The sequence below is a fragment of the Oryctolagus cuniculus genome, chromosome 8, assembly GCF_964237555.1.
Source record: "Oryctolagus cuniculus chromosome 8, mOryCun1.1, whole genome shotgun sequence".
Classification (NCBI taxonomy): Eukaryota; Metazoa; Chordata; class Mammalia; order Lagomorpha; family Leporidae; genus Oryctolagus; species Oryctolagus cuniculus.
In genome coordinates, this window is record NC_091439.1 from 39287284 (window position 1) to 39313728 (window position 26445).

General features: G+C 36.3%; 1 protein-coding gene across 1 annotated transcript in view; it reads right to left on the reverse strand.

Annotated features, from left to right (window-relative positions):
• Window positions 1–26445, reverse strand: part of FAT4 (FAT atypical cadherin 4) — a 172165-nt gene that overhangs the window by 72183 nt on the left and 73537 nt on the right. Inside the window, exons 2-4 of the mRNA XM_051820332.2 lie at window positions 14486–14617; window positions 4036–4297; window positions 2104–2454 (exon numbers count right to left, since the gene is read on the reverse strand). Of these exons, the coding sequence (XP_051676292.1) occupies window positions 2104–2454; window positions 4036–4297; window positions 14486–14617 (745 nt within the window). The remainder of the gene's footprint in view (window positions 1–2103; window positions 2455–4035; window positions 4298–14485; window positions 14618–26445) is intronic.

Here is a 26445-nt window from a genome sequence, read left to right on the forward strand (position 1 = left end):
TACTCAAGTTATTTTTCCTCACCATAATATTTTAAGTGTGTTTGCGAAAACTCTGAGATTAATACATTTTAACTGTCTTGCGAAAACAGTAAAGGATTAGTTTGATTGTTATGAAATGATCAGGTAACCTAAAATTTTAAAGGGTAAGCTTTGAAATACTATATATATACATAACAGAAATTATTACTTATTTTCATATAATATTTCACCAAAGAAGATGACAATATGACATCATCAGGAACTTTTCAATTAGAGTTTAATTAAAAATGTCAAAATAACATTGCCTGTAAAATATAGTGAGAACTATTTTTGTGTTACTGAGCTAGCAACATTTACAAACAAGGTTACCCTTGGGCAGTCTTATCATTATTCTTAAAACACAGAAAGAATAGGAACTGTGCCCTGTATCTTAGGTCAAGGTGCAGGAAATCACACTGATAAAAGTATTCAAAACTAAAACAATGGGCAAAGGTAGCTAGAAGCTTCTACTCAACACAATTAAGGGGCAAATACACTATATGTGATTTGCAGTCAATGGTTAGTGCATATTGGTGTTGACTTGTTCATGGACTATTACATATTTTGACAAGGAATGTTTCCCTTTTGCTATCTTCTGGTCCCTAGATTTTAAGCTACGGAGGTACATTATTCCAAAGAGGCACACACTTCTATGAAACAAAAAGCTCTCTCTAATGTATAATAAATAAATCATAAAGAAATATGGTGGGAAATACTTCACTAATGAAAAGTTGAGCATGGTCACAGAGAGAATATTTTAAGAAGATATAAATGGCAATGAAAATATTCATAACCAAGAGATAGATAAATTAACTAACAGTAGTGGAAACCAAGAACCTCCAAAGGGATTAACCTCAAGTGTGAACAGATATTTAATTGGGCCAATCCACCGATTTGCCAGGATTGATATTAGAAGTCAATTACTATTAGTATGATTATGATTAAGAGAAGTAGTAATAGTAGAGATAATTGTAGTACCACTAGTATTACAGCCACATTTGTTTTAGTTATAGTCATGTGTCCAATGTGCTTTGCATCAGATTAGGGAAATTTAAAATAAACACAATAAACTCTATGAAAAGTCGCTTCAATTTTTACTGTTTGCTTTTCCCTTTTAATATATAGGTGAAGTTACAGACATCTCCAAAAGACGCCTATGTATGGACCAGATTGTTAATAGAGAATACTATTCTGAGATTGCATAAATCATCAAAGTCACTAAGAAATGAGGACATTATAAATTAAGGTTTGCTAGTCTATGTCATTGTCATGTCTTCACGCTAGAGACCTATTTCTTCTTCAACAAACTGCTTCCTTTCCCTTTTCTTGTCCACTAAAAGGGCAATTAGTTGCATCCAGTAGAAGGTAAAACAATTTACTAACTTTGGAAACAATTCATTTAAAGTCTGATAACCTGTACAAGGATACTTCTAATACTATATTAAGAGATAGGTCTTGCAAGAAAAGATGGGGAATCTTCTTTGAAAAGATAATCGGCCAAATCTTTTGAAATAAATACATATCAGATCTATGAAGATGATACATTTAATGCAAAATTTCAGCCTAAACACATAGCTAAAATGAAAAAAAATTGAGTGTTCAAGTCAGCATGAAAGCTTGTTTCAGTATTATTAGAAATTGTCAGAAATACAAAACATAGGTATAAATCTTATAATTTTCTTCAAAGTTTAGGCTTCATTTTACTTCCCAGTTTCATCCTTTTGACATTAAAATAATATGTGCAAAATAAATATTTCCATTCACCTAACAAAATCCTAACAAAAATTGTCTTATATTTTCTATAGTACTAATCTATAAGACTGCCACTCATTGAGGGGAAAAGGGGGTGCCAAAACTGCCAAGATGATAAAATGCATGTCATGTAACTGCAATAAATAAGAACGTAACTCACAAGATAATGCTTTCAGCCTTTTATAGTTAAGTTATAATTTCATCCCACGACATATAAAAATGTCACTTTTGTGATAGCACAGTAAATAGATGTAACATAAATACATAGTATAGAGATAGAAAGTTAATGACATTTTAATAAAGATTTTAAAAGTGCATTAATAATGTGCTTACCATCATCTGCGTCAGTAACGTTGAACACAAGCACAGCAGACCCTATTGGTAGGTTCTCCATTAAAGAGGTGCTGTATGAATTCAAGCTGAAAATTGGTGGATTATCATTTACATCTAGTATATTGAAATAAACTCTGATAGTAGTAAATTGTCCCCCACCATCTTCAGCTCGAACAGTGAGGATATAATATTGTTGTGCTTCATAATCTAATACACGAGTCAAATTAAAGACTCCAGTAACTGGGTTCAGGAAAAATATGCCATCTTCATCATCTTCATTCACAATATAAGTAATTTCTCCATTCACACCAGAGTCATCATCCGTGGCTAAAATGGCTGCTACCAAAGAACCTATCAAAAGAACAGATTAATAGTCTAAAGTTAATGGAACAAGGGTATCACTAAGACAATATTTACAAAGATACTAAAAAAATTATCTGTACAGTAATTTTTAAATTTTTATTAGAAACAGAGAGACAGGCAGATAGACATAGTTCCCATTTGATGGCTTACTACTCCCAAATATCTACAGCAGCCAGGGTTGGTTAGGGCCACAGGGCAGTTGCTAGGCTCCCCAGGTTGACATTAGAATGAAGTTGAAATTGGATGCCAAATTGGGATTGAAACCTAGGCATCCCAACATGCTATGCAGGCATCCCAAAGTGTTGCTTAATGTCTAGGCCAAACTCCTGCCCTAACTAGAAAACCACTATGAAAATACAGTATACAGAATTCTACAATTCTATGTTAGCACTGATACTAACTTTTCTGTACAGCAATAAAACATATAGTAAATCAGACACCCAGTGGCTCAGAGTGTAAATGCCCTGGAGAATTAATCCTACTTTTGACATTACTACTCCACCAAGTACTACTAATATAAAAACTTGTTGATGAACTTAGTGGACATATTTTGGAGCCCATTGCTTGTGTCAGGAACTAGATTCCAATAGATATATATCCAATAGATATATATCCAAAAAGATAGATTAATGCACTGGTTTTAACAATCCAGAGTCTGTGATCTCATTGCAATAATTTAGTTAAGAAATGCATGTGAACTGATGGGAATTTCATGAAGGACGTGGGCAACTCATCTTGGGTAGTGAAGGAAAAACCACAGGGAGAAGCAGTGCTCGATAAATGTTTAATTCCTTTGCAAAATAGACTTTCCCAAACTTAGGGATATTATGCAAAACACTACAAATGTAATTCAAAATAAAATTTTTATCATAGGTAATAAATTCTAATAATGGGATTGAAGGACACACACACAGAGACACATACACCAAAACATAGTTATTGAGACTTAAACTCAACATCACAACATATTTTAAGGGAGTAATATTACTACACAAGATTCAGATCCCAATAACATTTATTGAGCAAGTGCTAATCCCCAAGCTCCGTGTTAGCAAATTCACACATATTTTATTAATTAACCTTTACCCCATTTTGAACAAAAATTATTTCCTCTACTTTACAGTAGATAGAATTGAAACTAAGAGAAATGAGTTAACTTGCCCTGAACACACAGCTGGTAAGTGTTAGGAATAGTATGCATTGTTTTTAATGTACTTTTCTTTGCTATTTCTACACGTTTGCACAATGACATAATCACAATAGACATTTTCAAAATGGACAGAGTACCAAAATAATGATTTCCAGAAAAACAATTCATATCACAAACACTATCAGAAATATAAATATCTGTAATTAGTAATCAATCAATGGATAACCACATTTGCTCTAAAATATCAAGCAATTTGCATGGGAATTTTACCAAATATGATTCGTTAAAAAGATTTAAAATCTAGCATATATTTTTTCATAATTAGTAGTAAATGGTAAACACTGGTCACTAATTAGGAATAGTCAACACAGAGTTGTTAGTCAAATGTGATCATTGCTACATTGAGGTATGTTACCTACCAGGTGTTGTATCTTCTGGGATGTCAAAGGAGTACACAGGTCTGGAGAACTTGGGTGTGTGGTCATTCACGTCACTGACGGTGATATTAATTCTCATGTCTGAGGACTGAAGACCATCATCAGCACGAACTAGCAAGGAATATTTGGAACGACGTTCCCTGTCCAACCGCTTGGTTGCTATCAGATCTCCAGATTCAGGGTCAATGCGGAAACTATCATCGGCGCCACTAATGATAGTGTAGGTGACAAGAGCATTTGCACCCTAGGAGAAGAAAACAGGCTTGTGAACTGCTGCAAGTAGTCCAATAAGAGCACTGGTCCTCGTATATCTTTACTACATGAATTTGTGAAAGTTCAAAAGCTAACAGAAGATACAGTAAATGAAAGAAGTGAATGATATGTACACTAAAATTTATAAAATACTGATAACAGATGAAAGAAGACACAAATTGGAAAAATATCCATGTTCATGAATTGAAAGACTCAACATTGTTAAAATATTCATATTACCTAATTGCAAACTACAAATCCAACACAATTCCATATCACAATTCTAATGACATTTCTTACAGAGATAGAAAAACAAATTCTAACATTCACATGAAACCACAAAGAACCTCAAGTATCCAAAATAATACTGAGAAAGAAGAATAAAGCTAGAAGTATAACACTTCCTGTTTTCAAAACATACTACAAATGTAGAAGTACAGAACTGGCATAAAGACTGACTATATGATCAAGGAAGAGAATGCCAAGCCCAGGAATAGAACTGCATTAATGGTCAACTGTTGGTCAATAAGGGCGGCAAGAATATGCAATGGAGAAAAGGCGGTCTGCACAAATGGTGTTGGGAAAACTGGAATCATATACAAAAGAATTACACTGGAAGCTTGTCTTACACTGTATACAAAAATAATCTCAAAATTGGTAAAACTCCTAAACATGATTATCAGAAACCATGAAACTCCTAGAAGAAAACATGGGCTTAAGTCTTCCTTTGTTTATGATATTTGACTTGTCAATGCCTCCATGGAAATGACAACAAAAGAAATGTCACTTGTCTCTGAAATGATTTCAAGGATTCAACAACAAAAGCACAGCCAGTGAAAGCAAAAATAGACAAGCAAGACCATATTAAACCAATCAACAAAATGAAGACAATCTATGCAAGCGTTGAGAATATTTCCAAATTTTACACATATATATGGACATATAACAGATATATGTATATATGTGTTAATACCAGGAAAATGTATGATTCAACAGAAAAAAATCTAATAATCTAAATAAACACAATAACAAAGGGCTCAGATAGACATTTCTCCAAAGACAACATAAACATAGCCATTAAGGTATATAAAAATAAGATGTTCAATATCACTAATCTAGAGATACAAATCAAAACCATAATGAGATACTACTATATACTTGATAGGATGGCTACTATAGAAAATAAACAAAAGATAATAAATGTTGGTAAAGATGTGCAGAAATGGAAAACCTTGTTGGTGGAAATGCAAATTGGTGAAATCAGTATGGGAAATAGTATGAAAAGTCCTCAAAAAATTACAAGTACAACTACCATATGATCCAGTGATCTCACTCCTAGAAATCTATAAAAAAGAACTGAAATTAGGACCTCAAAGAGATATCAGCACTCTATTCACTATGATCAAGCTTTTGGGGCAAACATTTGTCCTAGCAATAAGTTTCTGATTAGAATGCTTGTGTACTCTGTCAGAGACCCTTGGTTCCACAGCAAGCTCCTACTTCTGACTCCAGCTTCCTACTACTGCAGAAGCTGGGAGGCAGTGGTTATAGCTCATCTACTGGGGCCCCTGCCACTCACACAGAAGACCTGATTGAGTTCCCAGTTCCCATCCTTGGCCAACTGGCCGTTTTGGGCATTTGGTGAGTGAATCAGTAGATGGACTTGCTCTCTCTTTCTCTCTCCCTCCCTCTCTTCTTCTGTCTCTCTCAAATAAATGAATAAAAATGTTATATAATATATATATATTATACATAATATATATTTTATATATTATTTATACATGAATTTATAAATGAATAAAAATGTTATATAATATATATATTATGCATAATATATATTTTATATATTATTTATACATAATTATATATATATTATATATTCCATACATATATATATGGAAAACAGTTGGAAACAACCTAAATGTCCAGTGATAGAGAATACATAAAGAAAATGTGGCGTACATATACAAGAAAATGGTAATTCAGCTTTTAAAACAAGGAAATCCTGCCACATACAACATGGATGAACCCTAAAGACATCAGGTTAAATAAGATAAATCAGGGACAGAGGGACAAGCACTGCATGATTCCACTTAGATGAGGCATCTAAAACAGTCAGAGAAACAGAATGGTTTTCCCAGGACTGAGGGTCATGGGAAATGTAGAGTTGTGAAACAATATGTAGAGATCTTCAGTTACACATGATAACTAAGCTCTAGAGGTTTAATGTATGACATTACATCTATAGTTAACAATATGGTGGTTGTGCACTTAGAAATCTAGAAAGTGTGTAGATTATATAACAATAAAATACAAATTAAAAAGTAGCAGGCAAGTCTAACAGATTACATAGTCTTTCGCTATTCACCCCACTGATTCGAACAGTGAATCTCAGCCTTCAATATTAAATTAAAAAAAAAAAAAAAAACAAAAACAACCTTGAGGCCTGTGTCGTGGCATAGTGGGTAAAGCTACTGCCTGCAGTGCCAGCATCCCATATGGGCACTGATTCAAGTCCTGGCTGCTCCACTTCCAATCCAGCTCTCTGCTTTGGCCTGGGAAGGCAGAAGATGGCCCGAGTCCTTGGGCCCCTGCACCCTCATGGGAGACCCGGAGGAAGCTCCTGGCTCCTGGCTTCTGATTGGCTCAGCTCCAGCCATTGCAGCCATCTGGGAAGTGAACCAGCATAGGAAAAGACCTCTCTCTCTGTTTCTCTCTCTCTCTAACTCTACGTCTCAAATAAATAAAAAATAAAATCTTTAAACAAAAACAAAACTCACAAAATATACATTTGGAAAGAAGTAAAGCTGACACTTGCAAAATAACAACAGTCCTTCTACTATTAACCACAATAATCAGACAATTTATCATAGGCTTGCTCTGTGCAGGGCACTTTGAACAGCAGTACGTAAGCCATATCTCACTTTAGTTCACAGCTTGGGGAGGTGTGATTTCAGAAATGAAGACACAGGATTGAGGATCTAAATTCATTCACACATGCACATTGTTGTATATCAGTGTGGATTGAAAACCTAGATTTTACTCTGGCCAAAAAAAAAAAAAAAAAAAAAAAAAGGATCTAAATGAAAGATCTCTATGAGTGAGATCCCAGTAGAAAGAATGGGCCATCAAAGAAGGAGGTACCTTTCTCTGAAGGGAGGAGAGAACTTCCACTTTGATTATGACCTTGTCAGAATAAGATCGAAGTCAGCGAACTCAAGAGGCTTCCATAGCCTTGGCAACTCATGACAATAGCCTAGGGAGATTTCTGACACCATAAACAAGAGTGTCAAACTGTTAAGTCAACAACAGGAGTCACTGTGTACTTACTCTTCGTGTGGGATCTCTGTCCTTAATGTGTTGTCCAATGTGAAATAATGTTATAACTAGTACTCAAACATTATTTTACACTTTATGTTCTGTATGGGTGCAAACTGATGAAATCTTTACTTACTATACACTAAATCGATCTTCTGTATATAAAGATAATTGAAAATGAATCTTGATGTGAATGGAATGGGAGAGAGAGCGGGAGATGGGAGGGGTGCGGGTGGGAGGGAAGTTATGGGGGGGGAGCCATTGTAATCCATAAACTGTACTTTGGAAAATTATATTTACTAAATAAAAGTTTAAAAAAAGAGAAAACCTAGGTCTTCCAAACTCTGAATTTGTACTCTTTCTGCTATACCATGAAAATCTATTTAAATGACAGGAAGTGCAGGAAGCTAGCAATAAGCACAGTAAGAACCAAGAAGACAGAGTGATCATTTTTGAGTTGCTTTGTTAGGAGAAAATATAATAAAAAGGGTGAACCTGAACTGAATTTTGGAGATCAGGATTTTTTTTAGTAGACAAATGTTTGAGAAAAGCAAATTCAGAAGAAAGGAGATGATGTGTTTGTCTTACTCATTGATGAACAGTGCAGAGTGGAGAGATTTGATCAAGAACGAAAGAAGGAAATCAGCTAAAATGTTATGTTATGGGTATCTTTTGTAGAATCTCAAATATAGCACACAGTCTGACATCAATGTTAAAGAAACCCAGTCTTATTGGAAACAAACTATTATTTGTTATTTTATTTTTTAAAGATTTATTTATTTATTTGAAAGTCAGAGTTAGACAGAGAGAAGGAGAGGCAGAGAGACAAAGAGAGAAAGGTCTTCCATCCACTGGTTCATTCCCCAGTTGACCACAACGACCGGAGCTGTGCCGACCTGAAGCCAGGAGCCAGGAGCTTCTTCAGAGTCTCCCACGTGGCTGCAGGGGCCCAAGGACTTAGGCCATCTTCTACTGCTTTCCTAGGCCATAGCAGAGAGCTGGATCAGAAGTGGAGCAGCCGGGCCTTGAACCGGCGCCCATTTGGGATGCCAGTACTGCGGGTGGAGGTTAAACTCATTATGATACAGCATTGGCCTTGGAAGCAAACTTTTAAGGTCATGGATACTGGATGCACTAGAGTAGGGGAGAGGCCAGAAAAAGGAGATTATGAGCAGAGGAGGAAGGAAGTGGAACGTATGAGGAGAAACAAAGGTCAGCCTACCACAGAAGACAGAGGGGATGTTTCAAGCAAGAGTAATTTTTTTTTCTTTTATTTAACAGGTAGAGTTATAGACAGTGAGAGAAAGAGAGAGAGAGAGAGAGAGAGAAAGGTCTTCCTTCCATTGGTTCACTCCCCAAATGGCTGCTACAGCTGGCGCTGTGCCAATCCAAAGCCAGGAGCCAGGTGCTTATCCTGGTCTCCCATGTGGGTGCAGGGGGCCAAGCACCTGGGCCACCCTCCACTGCCTTCCCAGGACACAGCAGAGAGCTGGCTGGAAGAGGAGCAACCGGGACTAGAACCTGGCGCCTATATGGGATGCTAGCACTGCAGGTGGAGGATTAACCAAGTGAGCCATGGCGCTGGCCCAAGGAAGAGTAAATTTTAAGCAGAGTCCAAAAATAAAAAGATGGTAGAGAATTAAACAGAACTCATGTGACTCCAGTGAGGAAGGATACCCATTTCATTATCTTAGCAACAATTAAGCTATGTATTATTGAAATATAACTTAAATATTACCCATGTTAAAATTACGAGGCAGTTTGAGTAGATATCTTAGTTAGGAATACTATAATTAACATATTGGGTTGAATATGCATATTCTGGTTGAGATATGATGCTCTAGGGATATATTTTGGGGGTCAAATCTCTGCTCCAATACTTTTTAATTGTGTAGCATTCAGTAACATACTTAATGTTTCTGAGCGTGTTTCCTAATCTGTACAGCCGTGATGACAATATAACCCACCAAATAGGGCTGTGGTGAAGATTAAATGAGATAATCCCTGTAAGAAACCTAGCATGATCCATGAGAAACAGCATCAGACAATGCTAGTTTTCTTTATTCTTATTTTTATTATTTCCTTAAAAGACAAACATTTATTTAGATTTCTGCAAATAAATAATTTAAGTCAAAACGGGGTTAAACTCCAAAGAACATATGGTTTATGATTTCTTATGGTATAGAATTTTTTACCTTGAAACTAAGGTACAAGTAGTATTGGACTTGGTGACTTGAAAACCACCCTTTTGATTTACATAAAATGAATTTCCCTTATAACATTATCAATCTCTAGAAATGTACCTATGTGGGCCGGCGTTGTGGCATAGTGGGTTAATGCCTTGGCCTGAAGCGCCAGCATCCCATATGGGCGCCGGTTCGAGACTCGGCTGCTCCACTTCTGATCCAGCTCTCTGCTATGGTCTGGGAAAGCAGTAGAAGATAGCCCAGTCCTTGGGTGCCTGCAGCCACGTGGGAGACTCTGAAGAAGCTCCTGGCTCCTGGCTTCAGGTCGGCACAGCTCCGGTCGTTGTGGTCAACTGGGGAGTGAACCAGTGGATGGAAGACCTTTCTCTCTTTGTCTCTCTCACTCTCTCTCTCAATATCTCTCTCTCTCTCTCTCTCTCTCTCTGCCTCTCCTCTCTCTGTGTAATGCTTTCAAATAAATAAATAAATCTTAAAAAAAAAAGAAATGTACTTATGAATACATTCAGACAGGGAACATTGAATGAGTCTATTAAGAAGAACATAAAGTAGATTTGGGATATGACTGACATATGAGAGATTACACTGTTTGTAGTTTCCATAAAGCTTTCCCATCATAGATTACATACATTTTTTTCCCTTCATGGTCAAATTCACAAGGGAATGATGTCTAATAATCTAAAGGAAAATATTCCTACTCTCAACTCATGCTTAGTGGCATTTGCTACTTTTTTTCTGTGTTCCTCAAGCCAGTCATGAATTTACTAAAGGGAATAAAATATGCCTCAAAACATATTTTAATTCAATAATGGAAGAGCGGAGTTTAACATACTACCCAAATTTTTCTTGTATATTCAGGTGTACACAAAGTATCTTGCATATTTATTGTGATTTTATGGTTTAGGAAAAACATTCAAGAAGAATTTTTGACCACTAATCTAACCACATTCTGTGTTATTTGTTGTGTTTTACTAGGAATTCCATTATTCTAGGAAAGTAAGTCAGGTATAAAGACAATTAACAATCATCTATTAAAATGGTAAGTATTTCAAATTTAAGAAAAATATAGAAACAAAAACATATTTAAAGTTATTACACAATGGCTTTTGTTCAGAAATACTATGTGTACAAAATTATTTAATAGTATTAATATTCCTAAGGTTGTGAGAATTCTTCCGTATAGAAGCAAAGACATTGGATTCTGTTGATAAAACTATTTTTTTCGCTTTCAAAATCAGCTGATGTGGTGAATTTATAGTACCAGCAAATGCCTGAAAATGTCTTGCCAAGAGTAATGATTTAATTAGGTCTTTTGAAAAGTCTATTTATTTATTTAATATCCAAACTATGCCACATCAGCAACACGAGAAACAAATATCAAGTTTCAGCTACAGTGCAGTGGAAATAATGCTGTTTAAAACGTTCTACTCTCCTGAGGAACCACAGAGACACAAGCACATGGAAGGAATTCTAAAAGTAAATAGCTATAAATTGCAAATGCATTTTATTACCTTAAGTAGTATTTTCAAAAACAAATATGGTTCCATGAAACAGAGTTTGAGTATCCTGGGCTATTACTGGCATAATAATTCTGCTTATAAAAGGGAACACGACACTGACACAGACACAGACATTTGCTTCTATAAGATGTATATCTTGATCTAACACATGTTTTAAATGATATTTAAATTAAGTTCAACATATACATGTTGCTTTCTAAAGCTGTAATTCTTTTACCTAGGTTTTATCCTCCAGCATTCTACAAGAGTTTCTGCAGCACATTAAGTGTTACAAGCTAATTAATTAAGAAACAGTGTGCAAATAATAAAAAAACTGGCACACTACTTCCAGATGATGAAAAAATCTCAGTGCTTAGTTGCATGGGAATTTAATGCTAGCCACAAGCTAAGTTTTCAACTAAGGAGCTAAGAATGCAGTAGAAAATAGAATAAAGGTTGTCTAAAAACATTGATATTAATTTATTGTAAGCAACAAAAAAAAAAAGGAACCAGACAAAATTTCCAAATGCCATGAGAAGACTGGGTACTCATTCTGCTTGGCATAGGGCCAAGAGATGAAACAGTCAGCAGTTATTAAAACACTACTCAAGATTTTAAGATAAAATTTATTCGGAAATTAAAGCAACTAAATAAGATTCATCTTTAAAAAATAACAGTTGCCAACTACTTTCATAAAATGATTTTCTTTCCTTTAAAACTGTAAGTGTACCAACTTCCTTCCATTCTCTTCTGCCTTTCTGCACACACCCATATACACACATATACACACATATACAGTGACAAAGCCTGTGTGATCCTTCTGACCTCAGACAATCATGCCTGGTGCATATCTTCAACATCCCTTTGTCCCTGTGACTTGTTCCCACCCCCATCCATTTCCCTCATCTATTTCTACATTAAGTCATAGAATTTTCTGTTCCTTAGCTGCTACCTTCTCTCATCCTGAACAAATGTATTTTTGCTTATTTTATCCACTTGACACTTAGTATTTTTTATTTTTTTATTATTTTTATTTATTTATTTTTTTTTTGACAGGCAGAGTGGACAATGAGAGAGAGAGACAGAGAGAAAGGTCTTACTTTGCCATTGGTTCACCCTCCAATGGCCACCGCGGCCGGCGCACCGCGCTGATCCGATGGCAGGAGCCAGGTACTTCTCCTGGTCTCCCATGGGGTGCAGGGCCCAAGCACTTGGGCCATCCTCCACTGCACTCCCTGGCCACAGCAGAGAGCTGGCCTGGAAGAGGGGCAACGGGGACAGAACCTGGCGCCCCGACTGGGACTAGAACCCGGTGTACTGGCGCCGCAAGGTGGAGGATTAGCCTAGTGAGCTGCGGCGCCGGCCGACACTTAGTATTTTTTAAAAGTAGGATTCCTGCATGACAACACCAGAATGGTTAAAGTTTTTTAAAATAAGAAAAAAAATGCTCACTAGAAATAAGACAAAATGCATGGTACCTGTGCTGGTGTAAGTACCTAGAGACATAAGGATCTTCCCAGCTGTTCTCGAATTAATCAGAACCATAAACATCTTAGAAGCTGAACTCTAGGCAATGCAAGTGTCTATCTGCACACATACCCACAAACACAGAGAAACAACACACCCAGTCATCAAGTAGTTTTCCTCTCAGTTAAAAAAGAAAACTACCTCAAAAAAAAAAAAAAAAAAAAAAAAAAAGAAAGTTTTTGGTTGTTGACAGTGGTGGCATGAAAATCCTTATTAAGCAACTAAAGTTTAAGTTGTGAAAGGAAGAGGCACTTACAATGGTTACTCTTTCTGGTATAAGCCTAATGTGTTATTTAATCTTAATGTGAAGAAGAATCTCTGGTAGAGAAGTGACATACAAAATCGGTGGGCAAAGGTCTTGGTTTATTTCTCAGTGGGGTGGGAGGAGTGCTACAAGTAAGTAGCTGCATTCTCGTCCTGCCTACCCTACAGGCATACCAAAAGCTCACTCTGAAGAAGTTAGAAATAAACACCAAATCTTTGAGAAGTTGATCCTGACTCTGACATGAAGACCAGCATTGATTCCATAATGAACGCTACAGATGTGGTAATTGGAGAAAACAGTTCCCCAGATTGTAAGAGTTAATTGAAGATATTGACACAACTTAAAAAATCAGTAAAGGAATATATATGAGATTCATCTTGTGCTTTACAGTAAGATTTGTTGCTCAGATTGTGTAAAATGAAATTTATTCATGTTTCTGCTCATTCAAAAATCTTATTGTATCAACTGGTAAACCATTAAATGCCTTTAAAACTGAAAAAAAAAGTCTAATAGAGAAAAATATGCATGCAGACAGGACTATTTGTATTAACACTTACTTGTAATATTCTTGAAAAAAAGAGAAATAACAGTAGAATATTATCAAGACAATAGCATTAAAAGGGTTGAATGTTGACATCTGTTTGAAACAATCAGTTTTTAAGAGAGCACTATGATGATTAAAATGACTACATTTCCAAATATAATTTTATTTGTGATTTACTAGAACTTGTATTGAATAATTCCACTCTAATTATATTATTCCATGGAGTAAATAGCCATCCCATTAGAATATATATTATAATTAACATGATTATTGCTTCATTGTTTTAAAGTGATTAGAATAAATCACTTCAAGCAAATGAGTTCCATTTGCTGTGTTCCTACAGGGAATACAGCCACTAAAGTCGCCATTACATGACAATTATTTGATGTGGATTGTCTTGCATCAGTTACTTGCAATTTTTTGTTTTTACTATTTTCATATAATAGTTAATACAATTTTATGAATTGATGTGTCCAACTATACATTTTCAATGATTTTTTTAAAAACTATAGTAATACAGCTAATGATATCACATATCGATCAACAATGAAATGTCATGAATTTTTTTAATGATAGCTACATTTGGAATAGGTGTGAAATTTTTTTGTATATAAAAATGAATACAAGGTTCTAAGCTTAAAACATCAAATTTTTTTCTAATGGAAAACTATTATCCTTATGTTGCATTTCAAGAATTAGTATTCTTTGGAAAGGATTACACAATCCAGTGTTTAATAAATTTATAATAAAAGTTGTCAACCTATATGGGAGGCTTGCTAAATCACCACAGTCCTAGGTTTCAAAAACTTAGGTTCTGAGTTACCTCGTCAGCATCCATGGCTGTCAGCTGCATAATCTTAGAACCATCTCCTATGTTCTCCTCCACAGTGAGGTCCAGCATGTCAGTTGGAAATACTGGAGGGTTGTCATTGATATCCTGAAGTGTTATTTCTACCTGCAAGGAGAGAAAGAAACAATACCTGAATACTTTATGTGTCTGCAAGTTACACATTAAAATGCACACTGAAAATCTATGCAACAAAGCCTACCAAAATGAATGAGAACACATGTAACATCCAAATGACAGAAAATATCCCCAGTGAAAAGAGGAAGTTTTCACTGGAAAGCACAAAAATCATTTGACTTGTTAATAGTGAGTGACTTGAATTAGCTGCCATGGAGTTCACCGTGGAAAAGGCCCACTGATCAACTGTCATGTTAATCCCCAGTGAAGAACTGCCAAGACACAGCACCATCTGTCATTCAACCATTATATGGTGTCTGAAACACAGATGAGGCGGTGTAAAATTTCTTCCTGAAATGTTTACATATCGGCAACTAATGTCTTGGGGATATAAAGAGGTTCACATGTTGTTTTAGGAAACACTTAGAATTTTTTACTTTAAAGTCAACTCTCAACGTTTGGGGGAAGAAAAGTACACACATCTTCACTCCATCTCTCCTCCCATCAGCACTTCTTATTTGTAACTAAAACTACGCGACCATTCCTTTCCTATGTCATGTTTATATAGGTTACAAATATTAGCAGATTTGTTTGAAAGAACCTAACCAGAGTTATTTGTTTCCTTACCTAAGAAAAATTGTTTAGAAGAAAGGATTTGTGAAATCTAAATAACAACTTCAAACCATGTGTTTTCTCTTTTGAGCTAGGTGCTAAAAGTTGAAGTTCTAACAGGAAGAGGAAAGACAGCTGCTAATAAAAATGAAAGCTTCCCCAGTTCGATCGCAAAATTAAGTCATGAAGAAAAACCCATCCATCTATTTAAGTACGCTATAACCAGGACCTTTTCCCCATAGGAAAAAATGTCATCTTTTATAGGTTGTGCTGTAAAATCTCCATTTTATCTAAGAGTAATCAAGATGAATATGAGGAGCAAAGGGAGAACAAAAGAATTCTGACTTATTTTCTTGGGATTATGGTAGGTAGGAGAAGAAAAGAAGCAATAGGTAGGATCACCATCACTCTCAGAACAAAAATGAGCGAGAAATAGGGGAGAGCCAGGCAAATAAATGGATGAGAACTTGATAACAAGAGATAATCTGGAAAACAATATATAAAATTCAGTACTAAATTGCTATATCTGTAGTCCTCCATTTTAGTAGGGGAACGTTGATCATAGCAAGTGACTCTAGTTATTCTTTAGAATGGTTAAGACAGGCAGGCAAAATCCACTACATCTGGCTTTGGCTAGACCCAATCATTTGCTATACCACTTCCTTCAAGGAAATATCTACATTAGCTTCAAACACAGCCTATAAGAAGCATTGTTAACTTCTTTAAGGTGTGTGTATATTATAGGCTTTAGAACTAGAGAACCCAGTTCAAATCTGCGTTGCCATTTATTAGCTGGGAAAACTGGCCCCTTATTTTCTCTTAGCTTCGGTACCTCATATTAAAATCAGAATAATAATGTGTGTCTTAGAGTATTTATGAAAGCTTTCAAGATATAGGTAAAATATTTAGCACAGTCCATGGCACGCAGAGAAGTATTTGTAAAGAAGCAAAGATCCTGGTTATCAAGCTGTCAGGACAGACCAATGAGTTTCTTAGAACAGAGACAGACTTGAAGAAAAAGAGTTCATTAAATCAGAATTTTATATCCCACAATCTAGATTCAATCAATTCTTTTTTTTTTTTTTTTTTTTTTTTTGACAGATAGAGTGGACAGTGAGAGATAGAGACAGAGAGAAAGGTCTTCCTTTGCCATTGGTTCACCCTCCAATGGCAGCCGCGCTGATCTGATGGTAGGAGCCAGGAGCCAGGTGCTTTTCCTGGTCTCCCATGGGGTGCAGAGCCCAAGCACCTGGGCCATCCTCCACTACACTCCCTGGCCACAGCAGAGAGCTGGCCTGGAAGAGGGGCAACCGGGACAGAATCCGGCGCCCCGACCGGGACTAGAACCCCGTGTGCCGGCGCCACAAGGCGGAGGATTAGCCTAGTGAGCCGCGGCGCCGGCCAAAGCCACCCAATTCTAATCTTTGGTACATATTGAATGTGTCCTATCTTACATATAGGAAGATATCTGAGATACACATATACATAAAAATGTGTTGGTACAGGTTGAAAACTGCTGACAAGAATGAATGATTCTGAAATTTGATCAGATGGCCATTCAAGAATATAACTATCAATATTCTTCAGAAATTAATAAATATCTTTATATGAGATGCTTACAAATGCTCATATATGCGTGCATAGTCCATAAGATACACAAGAAGAATAATGTAAAAACAAACTTATAACTGATCTAAAGCCTCATAATTCAACTCTGAATTCTAAATTATTTTTCATCTGTAATTTTATGACGGGGTTTGTTTGGAAAAATAAGTCAATGCTTTGTGTGTGTGTGTGTATACGACTTTGTAAATATATTTATGAGAGAATATTTGTGTGTTTATGTAAGTGTGAATGTATAAATTTATGTGCACATGAGTGTGTATGTGCAGGGAAGAATGCTAAATTGAGAGTAAAGAGAATCCACATTGGCATCAATTAAATATGATATCTAATGCATGTGAAAAAACAGTACTATACACTAGAAACAAGTTGAGTATGATAAAAAGAGTTCTCCTTTAATGTGGAGAGTGCATGGATCTCGTTCTATATGTTAACAGTTATAACAAAATAATTAAAACATTTATCAGACATATTTTCAGTACATGTCTCTGTGCATATATTTATATATAAAGCCCTCCCAAAAGAACTATGAGGTAAGAAATATTATCAGTCCTTTGAGAGACGCATTAATAAAACTCCAGAAGTGAGTAAATAACATGGAGCAAGAGCTGGTCAGACACCTAGTCACACATGAGAGAGATGGGTTTGCTACTGTATGCGTTCAATAAACCCAAAAAATCAAATTTGAAAAACATGTTACAGTTATATAAATGTATTTTCATAAATATGCATGCTATTTCTTTCTGGAATCCGAATCATTTACATATTAAGTAAGTAGCTATATTACCTTGGGTTAGGCCAATAAATCTCTGTCAGAAGTTTTTTTTTTATTTTTTACAAGTTTATGTATTTGAGAATCACAGAACAAGAAATCTTTTAAGTTTTAAAAATTGATTTATTTGGGAATCAGAAAGATAAAACAAGAGACTTTCCATTCACTGATTCACTCTTTAACAGCAAGTAGGGCTAAGACTCGAGTCAGGAACTAATCTAGGTATTCTCTCTGGATGGCAAGAACCCAATTACTTGAGCCACCACCATTGCCTCCCAGGGGACATATTAGGAAGAAAGAATCAGGAAGCAGAGCTGGAAATTGGCTGCAGGTCCTCTGATATGGTACATAGGCTTCTTAACCAACATCTTAACCACTAGGTCAACAACTCATCCCCCTCCGTTAGAATTTTTTAAAGATGGGAATAGGTAATCACTAGGGACAGCTCTAGAAGTCTTTGATCTGATATGCTCTGTAAGGACTTGCCGAACTCCTCCATCACTTCAGGTGCAGAAAAGTGCTTCTATTTGTTATGAAGCAGAATAAAATTTAAATATCCTTGGCTTAAAACATTTCTAAACCAATATAGGATCAGCTAGTTGTAAATATGGATCTATAACAGTTCATTATTGCATTCTGATGTGCCAATTTCATATTTGTAAATAAGGATACCACAAATTGTTCATTCATTAAAGCAGATTATCCTTTTTTCTCATATTCAGTGTCATCTTGCCAATCAAAAAGTTATGAACTTCATATTTCATCTCTTGAAACATTGGATATTTTCTTTTAATTGTCTACTCCCTCTCATCTACTCTGCAGTCCCTTAGATATCATTGAAACACTATCCTCATGGCTCATGGCTTCTGTTGCTTCTCCCAGTAGTTTTAAGGAAATCTGAACTTCTTAGTATAGATAAGTGTTCTGAAATCCTTCCACTGGTCCAGATCCCTGGTGCCATGTTTCTGTTTACCAAGAACTGCAGGATGTGGACTCATTTGCTAATTATATGTCACTAATTTCAACATATATTCATTCAATGTTTTTATATATATATATATATATATTTGACAGGTAGAGTTATAGACAGTGAGACAGAGAGACAGAGAGAGTTCTTCCTTCTGTTGGTTCACTCCCCAAATGACCACTACAGCCAGAACTGCGCCGATCCGAAGCCAGGAGCCAGGTGCCTCCTCCTGGTCTCCCATGCAGGCACAGGGGCCCAAGCACCTGCGCCATCCTCCACTGCACTCCCGGGCCACAGCAGAGAGCTGGACTGGGAGAGGAGCAGTCGGCACTAGAACCCGGCACCCATATGGGATGCCAGCGCTGCAGGTGGAGGATTAATCTAGTGAGCCACGGTGCCAGCCCTGTTCAATGTTTTAGAATCTATCAAGTAACAGGCCTGTTTTAGTTACTAAAAATGCAGAAAAAATATGGTAGGTCAAAATCTAACTTGCAATAGGTGGAATATATCAATAGAAGCAGGTACAAACAGAAACATTTCCAGTTGTCTCAGGAGAATCCTTGCTGACATCTTGATTCCAAGAAGTCTGCCTTCCATAGCATAGATAATTGTTTGAACTGCCTGTCTCTATTCACTGGCAGTTACCATTTCTCCTGATGACTCCAGATCCTAATATGTATGTCGCTCACTCACTTGGGTCTGACACCAACCATTCCCATGCCCTCTTTGGACTACGCTTTGGTGTGATTCATTTTGAAATGCTGTCATAGAAAATAGTGTATCAAACATTAAAAGTTGAGAGAAAATATCTGGATATAATAACTAAGACATTTTATTTTTAAATACTCCTTTCTCTGGATAAATAAGTGGTTTTAAAGAATATAGATCACAGCTAGTAGTGGTTTAACATAGTCTACTATTACTAAACTAAAAAAAAAAAAGAAAAAAGAAAGAAAAGAAAAACCTGTTTTATAAAATACATTGCATTATTTGTAAAGACATACTAAACACTTTTATATAGCTAATCTTTTAGTACTCTTTTATATTTTTTAAAATTTTCCTTTACTTATTTTAATTTATTTGAAAAGTAGAGTGGCAAATAGTGAGACAGAGACCTTCCATCCAGTGATTTACTCCCAAATATCTGCAACATCCAGGCTGGGCCAGGCCAAAAAGCAAGAAGCTGGGAATCTAACCCAGTTTTTCCACAGGTGGCAGGGACTCAAGCTCTTGAGCCTTTGTCTGCTGTCTCTCACTATGCATATCAGCAGGAAGCTGGAATCAGAATAGAACCAGGACTCAAATCTCAGCACTCTGATATGGGCTGGGGCCACTCCAACCCTTATCTTAACAACTGTGCCAAATTCCCACCCGCCCAACTGTGTTGCCTGGTTAGTGTTTTACATTTACCTATACATTTGTTTATACCTTAAATCAGTAAAACCAATTCACTTGAACTTCTCCATAAAAACTACTTGTTGAACTAATAAACTTCTTAAATGGCTTCATTTTAAAGAAAAACAAAAGATATTTTGTACAGCAAAGGATAGAATCAATAGAGCAAAGAAACAACCTACAGAATGTGAGAAAATATTTGTAATCTATGTATCTGACAAAGGATTAATATCCACAGTATATAAAGAACACAACTCAATAGCAAGAAACCAAACAATTCAATTAAATAATGGGCAAAAGATCTAAAAGACATTACTCCAATAAAAGGCAAACATCATTAATATCATGAAAATGCAAATCAAAGCCACAATGAGTAATAGCTCACTCCTGTAAGATTGGTTATTATCAAAAAGACAAAAGATAGGCGATCCAAGATGGCTGAATAGAGTGTAGCCACACAAACTTCAGCTGCTCTGGGATATGAAAGAACAAAGGGGGGACCACTTTCCAGGGACCTGACTGACAAATATTCGGCAAAGAATTGAAAAAACAGCGAAGACCTGATGGGGCAGGAAGAGAGAAGAGAGACGCTGCCACAGCCAGCAGTACAGTGCAGTCAGCTTCCGGGTTTGAGCTGCTACCTTACCACTAGAAGCAGGAAGAAATCAATGCACGTGCCACTGCTCATTGTTCCTGAGAGGGAACCCCACAGCCACCCACTGACTTTTACTCCAGCCGGGAGGGCTGACTGGAGCTGACCTACTGCCAGGCTTGGAGCAGGGAAGCTGACCCACCTCTTCGCCTCCCCGACTACTGCAGGGTGCCATATTCTGCAGCAACAATTTGGTAGTGCTCCTGTGTTCTGCTCCTACCAGCATCAGAATCAGCACCAGGAAATGATGTCATCTTCTTAAAGAGAAATGCGAGGAGACTGCAGCCACTTATGTCCCTGGCGATACTGCCTGAGAGAGAACCTTGCAGCTCACAGGTACTTTGATTGTGGTCTGGAGTGACAGCAAGAAGCAGGGTGTGTGCCTAAATTTTGAATAAAGAGCACAGTGCCTGTTTCCCATCCCACCCTACCCCCCACAAGGGTTCCCAGTGAATAGTAGGGAAGAGGTGAAATTTTAAAAAGCAAGTAAAAGCTGCTATGGCCCACGTGTGTGTGACAATATTTTATCTGAAGGATAAATCCGAGGTCCCCACTGACTTTGAATTTGGCTTGGAATGTTGACAGGGGCTGGGGTGCTCACTGAAGCCTGTGAGGCGCTCCCCTCAACCTTTATATCACTGGTGCCAGCACTCAAACTACAGAGAACACCAAAAGGCAGCTGGCTCTGGGAATGCCTTAGCTCTCTCCATGGACGGAGCAGCCTTGTGGGGCTGAAGAGTGGATTCCCTGCACCCTGTGACTGTGCAAGCCTGTGTGCTATGACTGTGGGAATTGTTTGCATGATAGGGCAGAGGGTATATCTGGGTCTCTGGGCAAGAACTGGGTCTGGCATCAAAGGCTCAGACTTTCCTGAGTGCCTGGTGTGGGTCATTGCAGAGGTTTCTGGGCTCACACTGAGGACTGCACAGATCCTCTGCGTCGTTCTTGCCAATGCATGGGTTGGGTGTGTTGCCACCCTGGACTCAGCTTGGCAGAGAGGAGGTGAGGCAGTGATCACACCAGCCAATGTGATCATACCATCTCCCCTCATGACAATAGAGGAGCTCCACCACACCCACTGTGGGTATTTCCCTGGATTCTTGTACCATACCCAAGCACGGACTGGACTCTAGCTCTCTGACCCTACCTAGTACACACATCTGGATACCCACTGAAGGAGCAGGCACTCCACTAAACCACAGAGGCATATCTCAAAGATAAACACCATCAGAGGATAAACCAATATTTAAAATGCAATATATATACACTATGGAATACTATTCAGTTGTTAAAAAAAGGTGAAATCTTGTCTCTTGCAACAAAATGGATGCACCTGAAACCATTATATTTAATGAAATAAGCCCACCCCCAAAATACAAATATGTTTTCCCAATTCTGTGGGAGCTAACAGAGTACAAAAATTGCAATGTATATGAGCAAAATTGACATCTTGAGATTTGATTATTGTTTGTCTTTTATTGACTTTGATTATTGTATTGCCTTTGTCTCTACTGTTGAGGAACAGTGGTTTTTGTTTGTTTGTTTTTTCTTATTATTATTTGTTGACTTACTTAGTGGATGGTTAAGTTTATGATGACAAAATAAAAAAGCAAGTATGTCATTGTAAAAATTAAAAGAAAGAATAAGAAGGGAAGGAGGGGGGAAAGTGGAAGCATAGGCGAGAGTAAGGGGAGGGTGGGACAGGTAGCTATGCTCCTAAATCTGTATATATGAAACACAGGGAATTCATCACCTCATGTAAATAAAGAGGTTATTTTAAAAAAGACAAAAGATAACAAATGTTGGGGATGATGTGGAGAAAAGGGTACCCCTCCACACTGTTGAGAGGGAATATAAATTGGTACAGCTATGCAAAAGAGAGTATGGGGTTGTAAAGTAACTAAAATTAGAACTACCATATTATCCTGCAATTAAATTTCTGGGTGTATGTCCAAGAAAAATGAAATATACCTGTTGAAGAGATGTCTGTATTTTCATTTTATGCAACAATATTAACAATAACCAGGAAATGGAAGCAATTCAAGTCCCCATCAAATAATGAATGAATAAAGAAAATATAGGACAAATACAAAATGGACTATTACTCAGCTATAAAAAGGATGAAACCTTTCCATTTTCAACAACATAGATGTAATTGGAGGTCATTATGTTAAATGAAGCCAAACATAGAAAGACAAGTATCACACCATCACTCATATATAGAGTCTAAAAAGTAGATGTTCATAAAAGTTAAAAATATAATGGTGGCTTCAAAAAGCTGGGAAGAAAAATGCAGAGAGAGGGATGGGGAAAGGCTGATTTACAGATACTAGTTTATGCCTAGTTAGGAGTGACGTTCTGGACTGCCATTGCACAGTACAGTGAGGACACAATGTTACCTTACTGTGTACTTCCCTATCAAAAAAACTAGAATACAGTATATTTTGGATGCTTTCACTATAAATAAATGTTAAATACTTGAGATGTTAAATATACCTACCCTGATTGGATATTACACAGTGTATATATGAAACAAAGTATCAACTAGTAATCCATGTACATCTGCAGTTTTATGTTTGCTCAATGTTGAATAAAAATATTTTTAATTGTTTTATTTTTACTTAAAAATGTGACCTTATCGGAAAGAAAAACTTCCAAGAGCTTTCATGAATTAATTCCAGAGACCATTTTCAAGGAATGAATTCTGAAAGTTTGTGAGAATTCATCTTCAAAGATGACAGAAACATTACACCATTAAGATAAGACACCTGCATATTTTATGCTCCCTATCAAATGTTGACCTACATGCTGATATACCAGGTCCTGAAGGAACATATGTGGTTTTTCCTGTTTTAATTACAAGAAGGGCAGGTGGAAGCTTTGTGGTTGACTTATTCACAACAAATACAACAGCTGCTAATGGCTGGGCAACAGGGTCTGTGCACTGCCACTTACCTTTGATACCATCTATGGACATTTAGAGTAATGACTTTCTTGGTTGAAATATATGATTCCTAGAAACTGAAACCCTGGTAACTAAAATCACTGTATTTAAAGAAAAAAATGATTGAAATGAATGGCGTTAAGCACAATCCAAAAATAATCTATAACTTGGTAGCTTGATAAAGGTGAAAACTGAGTAAAAAGCATGTCATTAAACATTGTTACCAATATTTATGTAGAAAGAACAGAGTTCTTGGCATGCAGCTTCCTGAATAATCAAATGTATATTTCAAAACCAAAAACATTAATACCAGAATAATTGCCATGCAATCAGTAAAGTGCTGTCATCTTTAAATTTTTTTTCCGGCAATGTGTACACCACCTTTTATTTTGTACCACATTGAGAATCATATTTGGCCTTGGAGATTTATTTTTGAATTTTACATAATTTTTGACATATAATTATCTGATCAAGCAATCATTACTTAAAAATAGCAATTGCTAAAATTGATATGTTTAGCTCTAACTATAAAACATAGTATTTTACTGCTTTAATTTGATATTATAAAAATAACACAGTATATTCAAGTTTAAAGAATTAGGTAAAATAGCAGAGTCCATTGCAAGGTTCATTCCTCATTAAACTCATAATTGTATACTGATCATTACTTCAACCATGATTAAATATATATTCTTAAATTTATAACCTCTCTGCCAGCTAAATAATGTGGTTCCTAATGAATCAAGATGAAAACAATCTGAAACATATTTTTAATTAACAACCTTCCTGCAATCTACATAAAATGATTCTCAATATACATATATTCTTTTGGAAGATGCAAGATTTATTGTATATAAATTTCAGGAATCCATTCATTTATAGGTAAAAGTATTAGTATTTTTGAAGGACTTAAATAGCATCAAGTTCATCTTGTTTATTTCACAGGGAATCAAATCAAGGCACTGAAACATCAAGTGCTTTATCAAAGGAAAACAAGGCTACATGTCCTAACCCTGGCCCACTGACCTTCTAGAGACTTTCACAGAGAAAGTATAAGCTGAATGATGTGCCTGAGACTACAACCCTGGGATCCTGCATAAAGACAGTGATCTTGCATATTTAATAAGCATTGGATGTCAACAGGAAAAAAAAGACTTTTAAGGAAATTAATATTTGGTTGGCTACACTACAAATACTGTTTTATTCACATGCTTGCCTGTATGTACCTGGGAAGGTAACCCATGAGGATTTGTCTTATCAGTGCCACTGGAAGACTGTTAATCAGCAGAATGGTTATGAGTATATGTTACACTTAAAGAATGTTTAGTTAAATCTCAAAATGTCAGTGACTTACTGGTTTAAAAATATGTATAAGATGCTGTCTCTTTAAATGATGTAACACTCACAAATATTCATTTTAAGGCATGACTAAAATCTATAGTTGGTAGGATGGACAGAAAGCACAAAAGTAAAATAATAATACAAGATACACAAGGCAAGTAGTGCTTGAGTATTTGCTTTGATCAGTGACAAATAATTATTTATATTATTGACTTTTATATTTGTGAAACTGACATCCAAAAGGTAAATTCTTCACATATTCCCACTCCAAAAAGAGATGTTTTGAAAAAGTTTTGCACCAAAAATAATTACCTCTAAAGACATTAAGATCATGTCATATTGATTGAATCTAAATAGGCCTTTTAATTATCAGATTTATTAAAAATATTTATCTCAACAATATTTTAGCTCTGATTTCTTTGGCATTGCATGTATTAAAGAAATTGGTACAAGTTACTCAACCTTATTCAAAATGCTCAGGATCAGAGGAGTTTCAGATTAAATTTATTTTGGGGATTTTTAGAATGTATTCATATATATAATGAGATATCCTGGGAATGGATATCTCAAACACAAAATTCATTCATATTTCATATATACCTTGTATACATAGCTTCAGGGTTATTTCATACAACCTTTATAGAATGCCTACATTTTTGAACTGCAACTCGTCACATGAAGTCAGATACAGAATTATCCAACTGTGCAATCATGTTGACACTCACAACTTTTCATATTTTAGAGCATTTGGGGGTTCATATTTTCAGAAGAGCGATGCTCACCATGTAATTGCAAATTATCTCAGTCACTTAGTTACTGTATAACTGAAATTAGTGACTTCTCAATGCCAATATTTTCAGAGCAAGAAATTGTCTTACTGATTCTGACATATTATCCATGTGCAAGCATACAACTTTTCTTTTACAGATATTTCTGCTTTTGAAGCAAATCAGGGTTATTTTTACATTACTAGAGTTATGTGTTCAGTAAATATAATAGGTTACTTGTATGTAAAGAATGTATTAATAAAAACTATCCCCAAGCACAATCATTTTTTTAATTTATTTTATTTATTTGAAAGGCAGAGTTACAGCAGTAGACAGTGAGAGAGAGAGAAAGAAAGATGTCTTCCATTTGCTGGTTCACTCTCCCAAATGGCTGCAAAGGCTGGGACCAGGACTGGGACAAGCCAAAGCCAGGAGCCAGGAGCTTCTTCTAGGTCTCTCACATGGGCGGCAGGGGCTCAAGCACTCTGGCCATCTTCTACTGCTTTCCCTGGCACACTATCATGGAGCTAGATTAGCAGTGAAGCAGCCAGGACTTGAACCAGCGCCTATATGGGATACTGGTGCTGCAGGTGGAGGCTTAACCAATGGACTGCTATTTCTTCTGTGGCTCTCATGCCATCCTTCATAACTTTTTGACATGAAATAATGTTTTATGATAAATCAATAACTGTACTCTCAGAAACATGATTTCAAAATAAAAGAACTTCAGAAAAACGTTTGCTCTA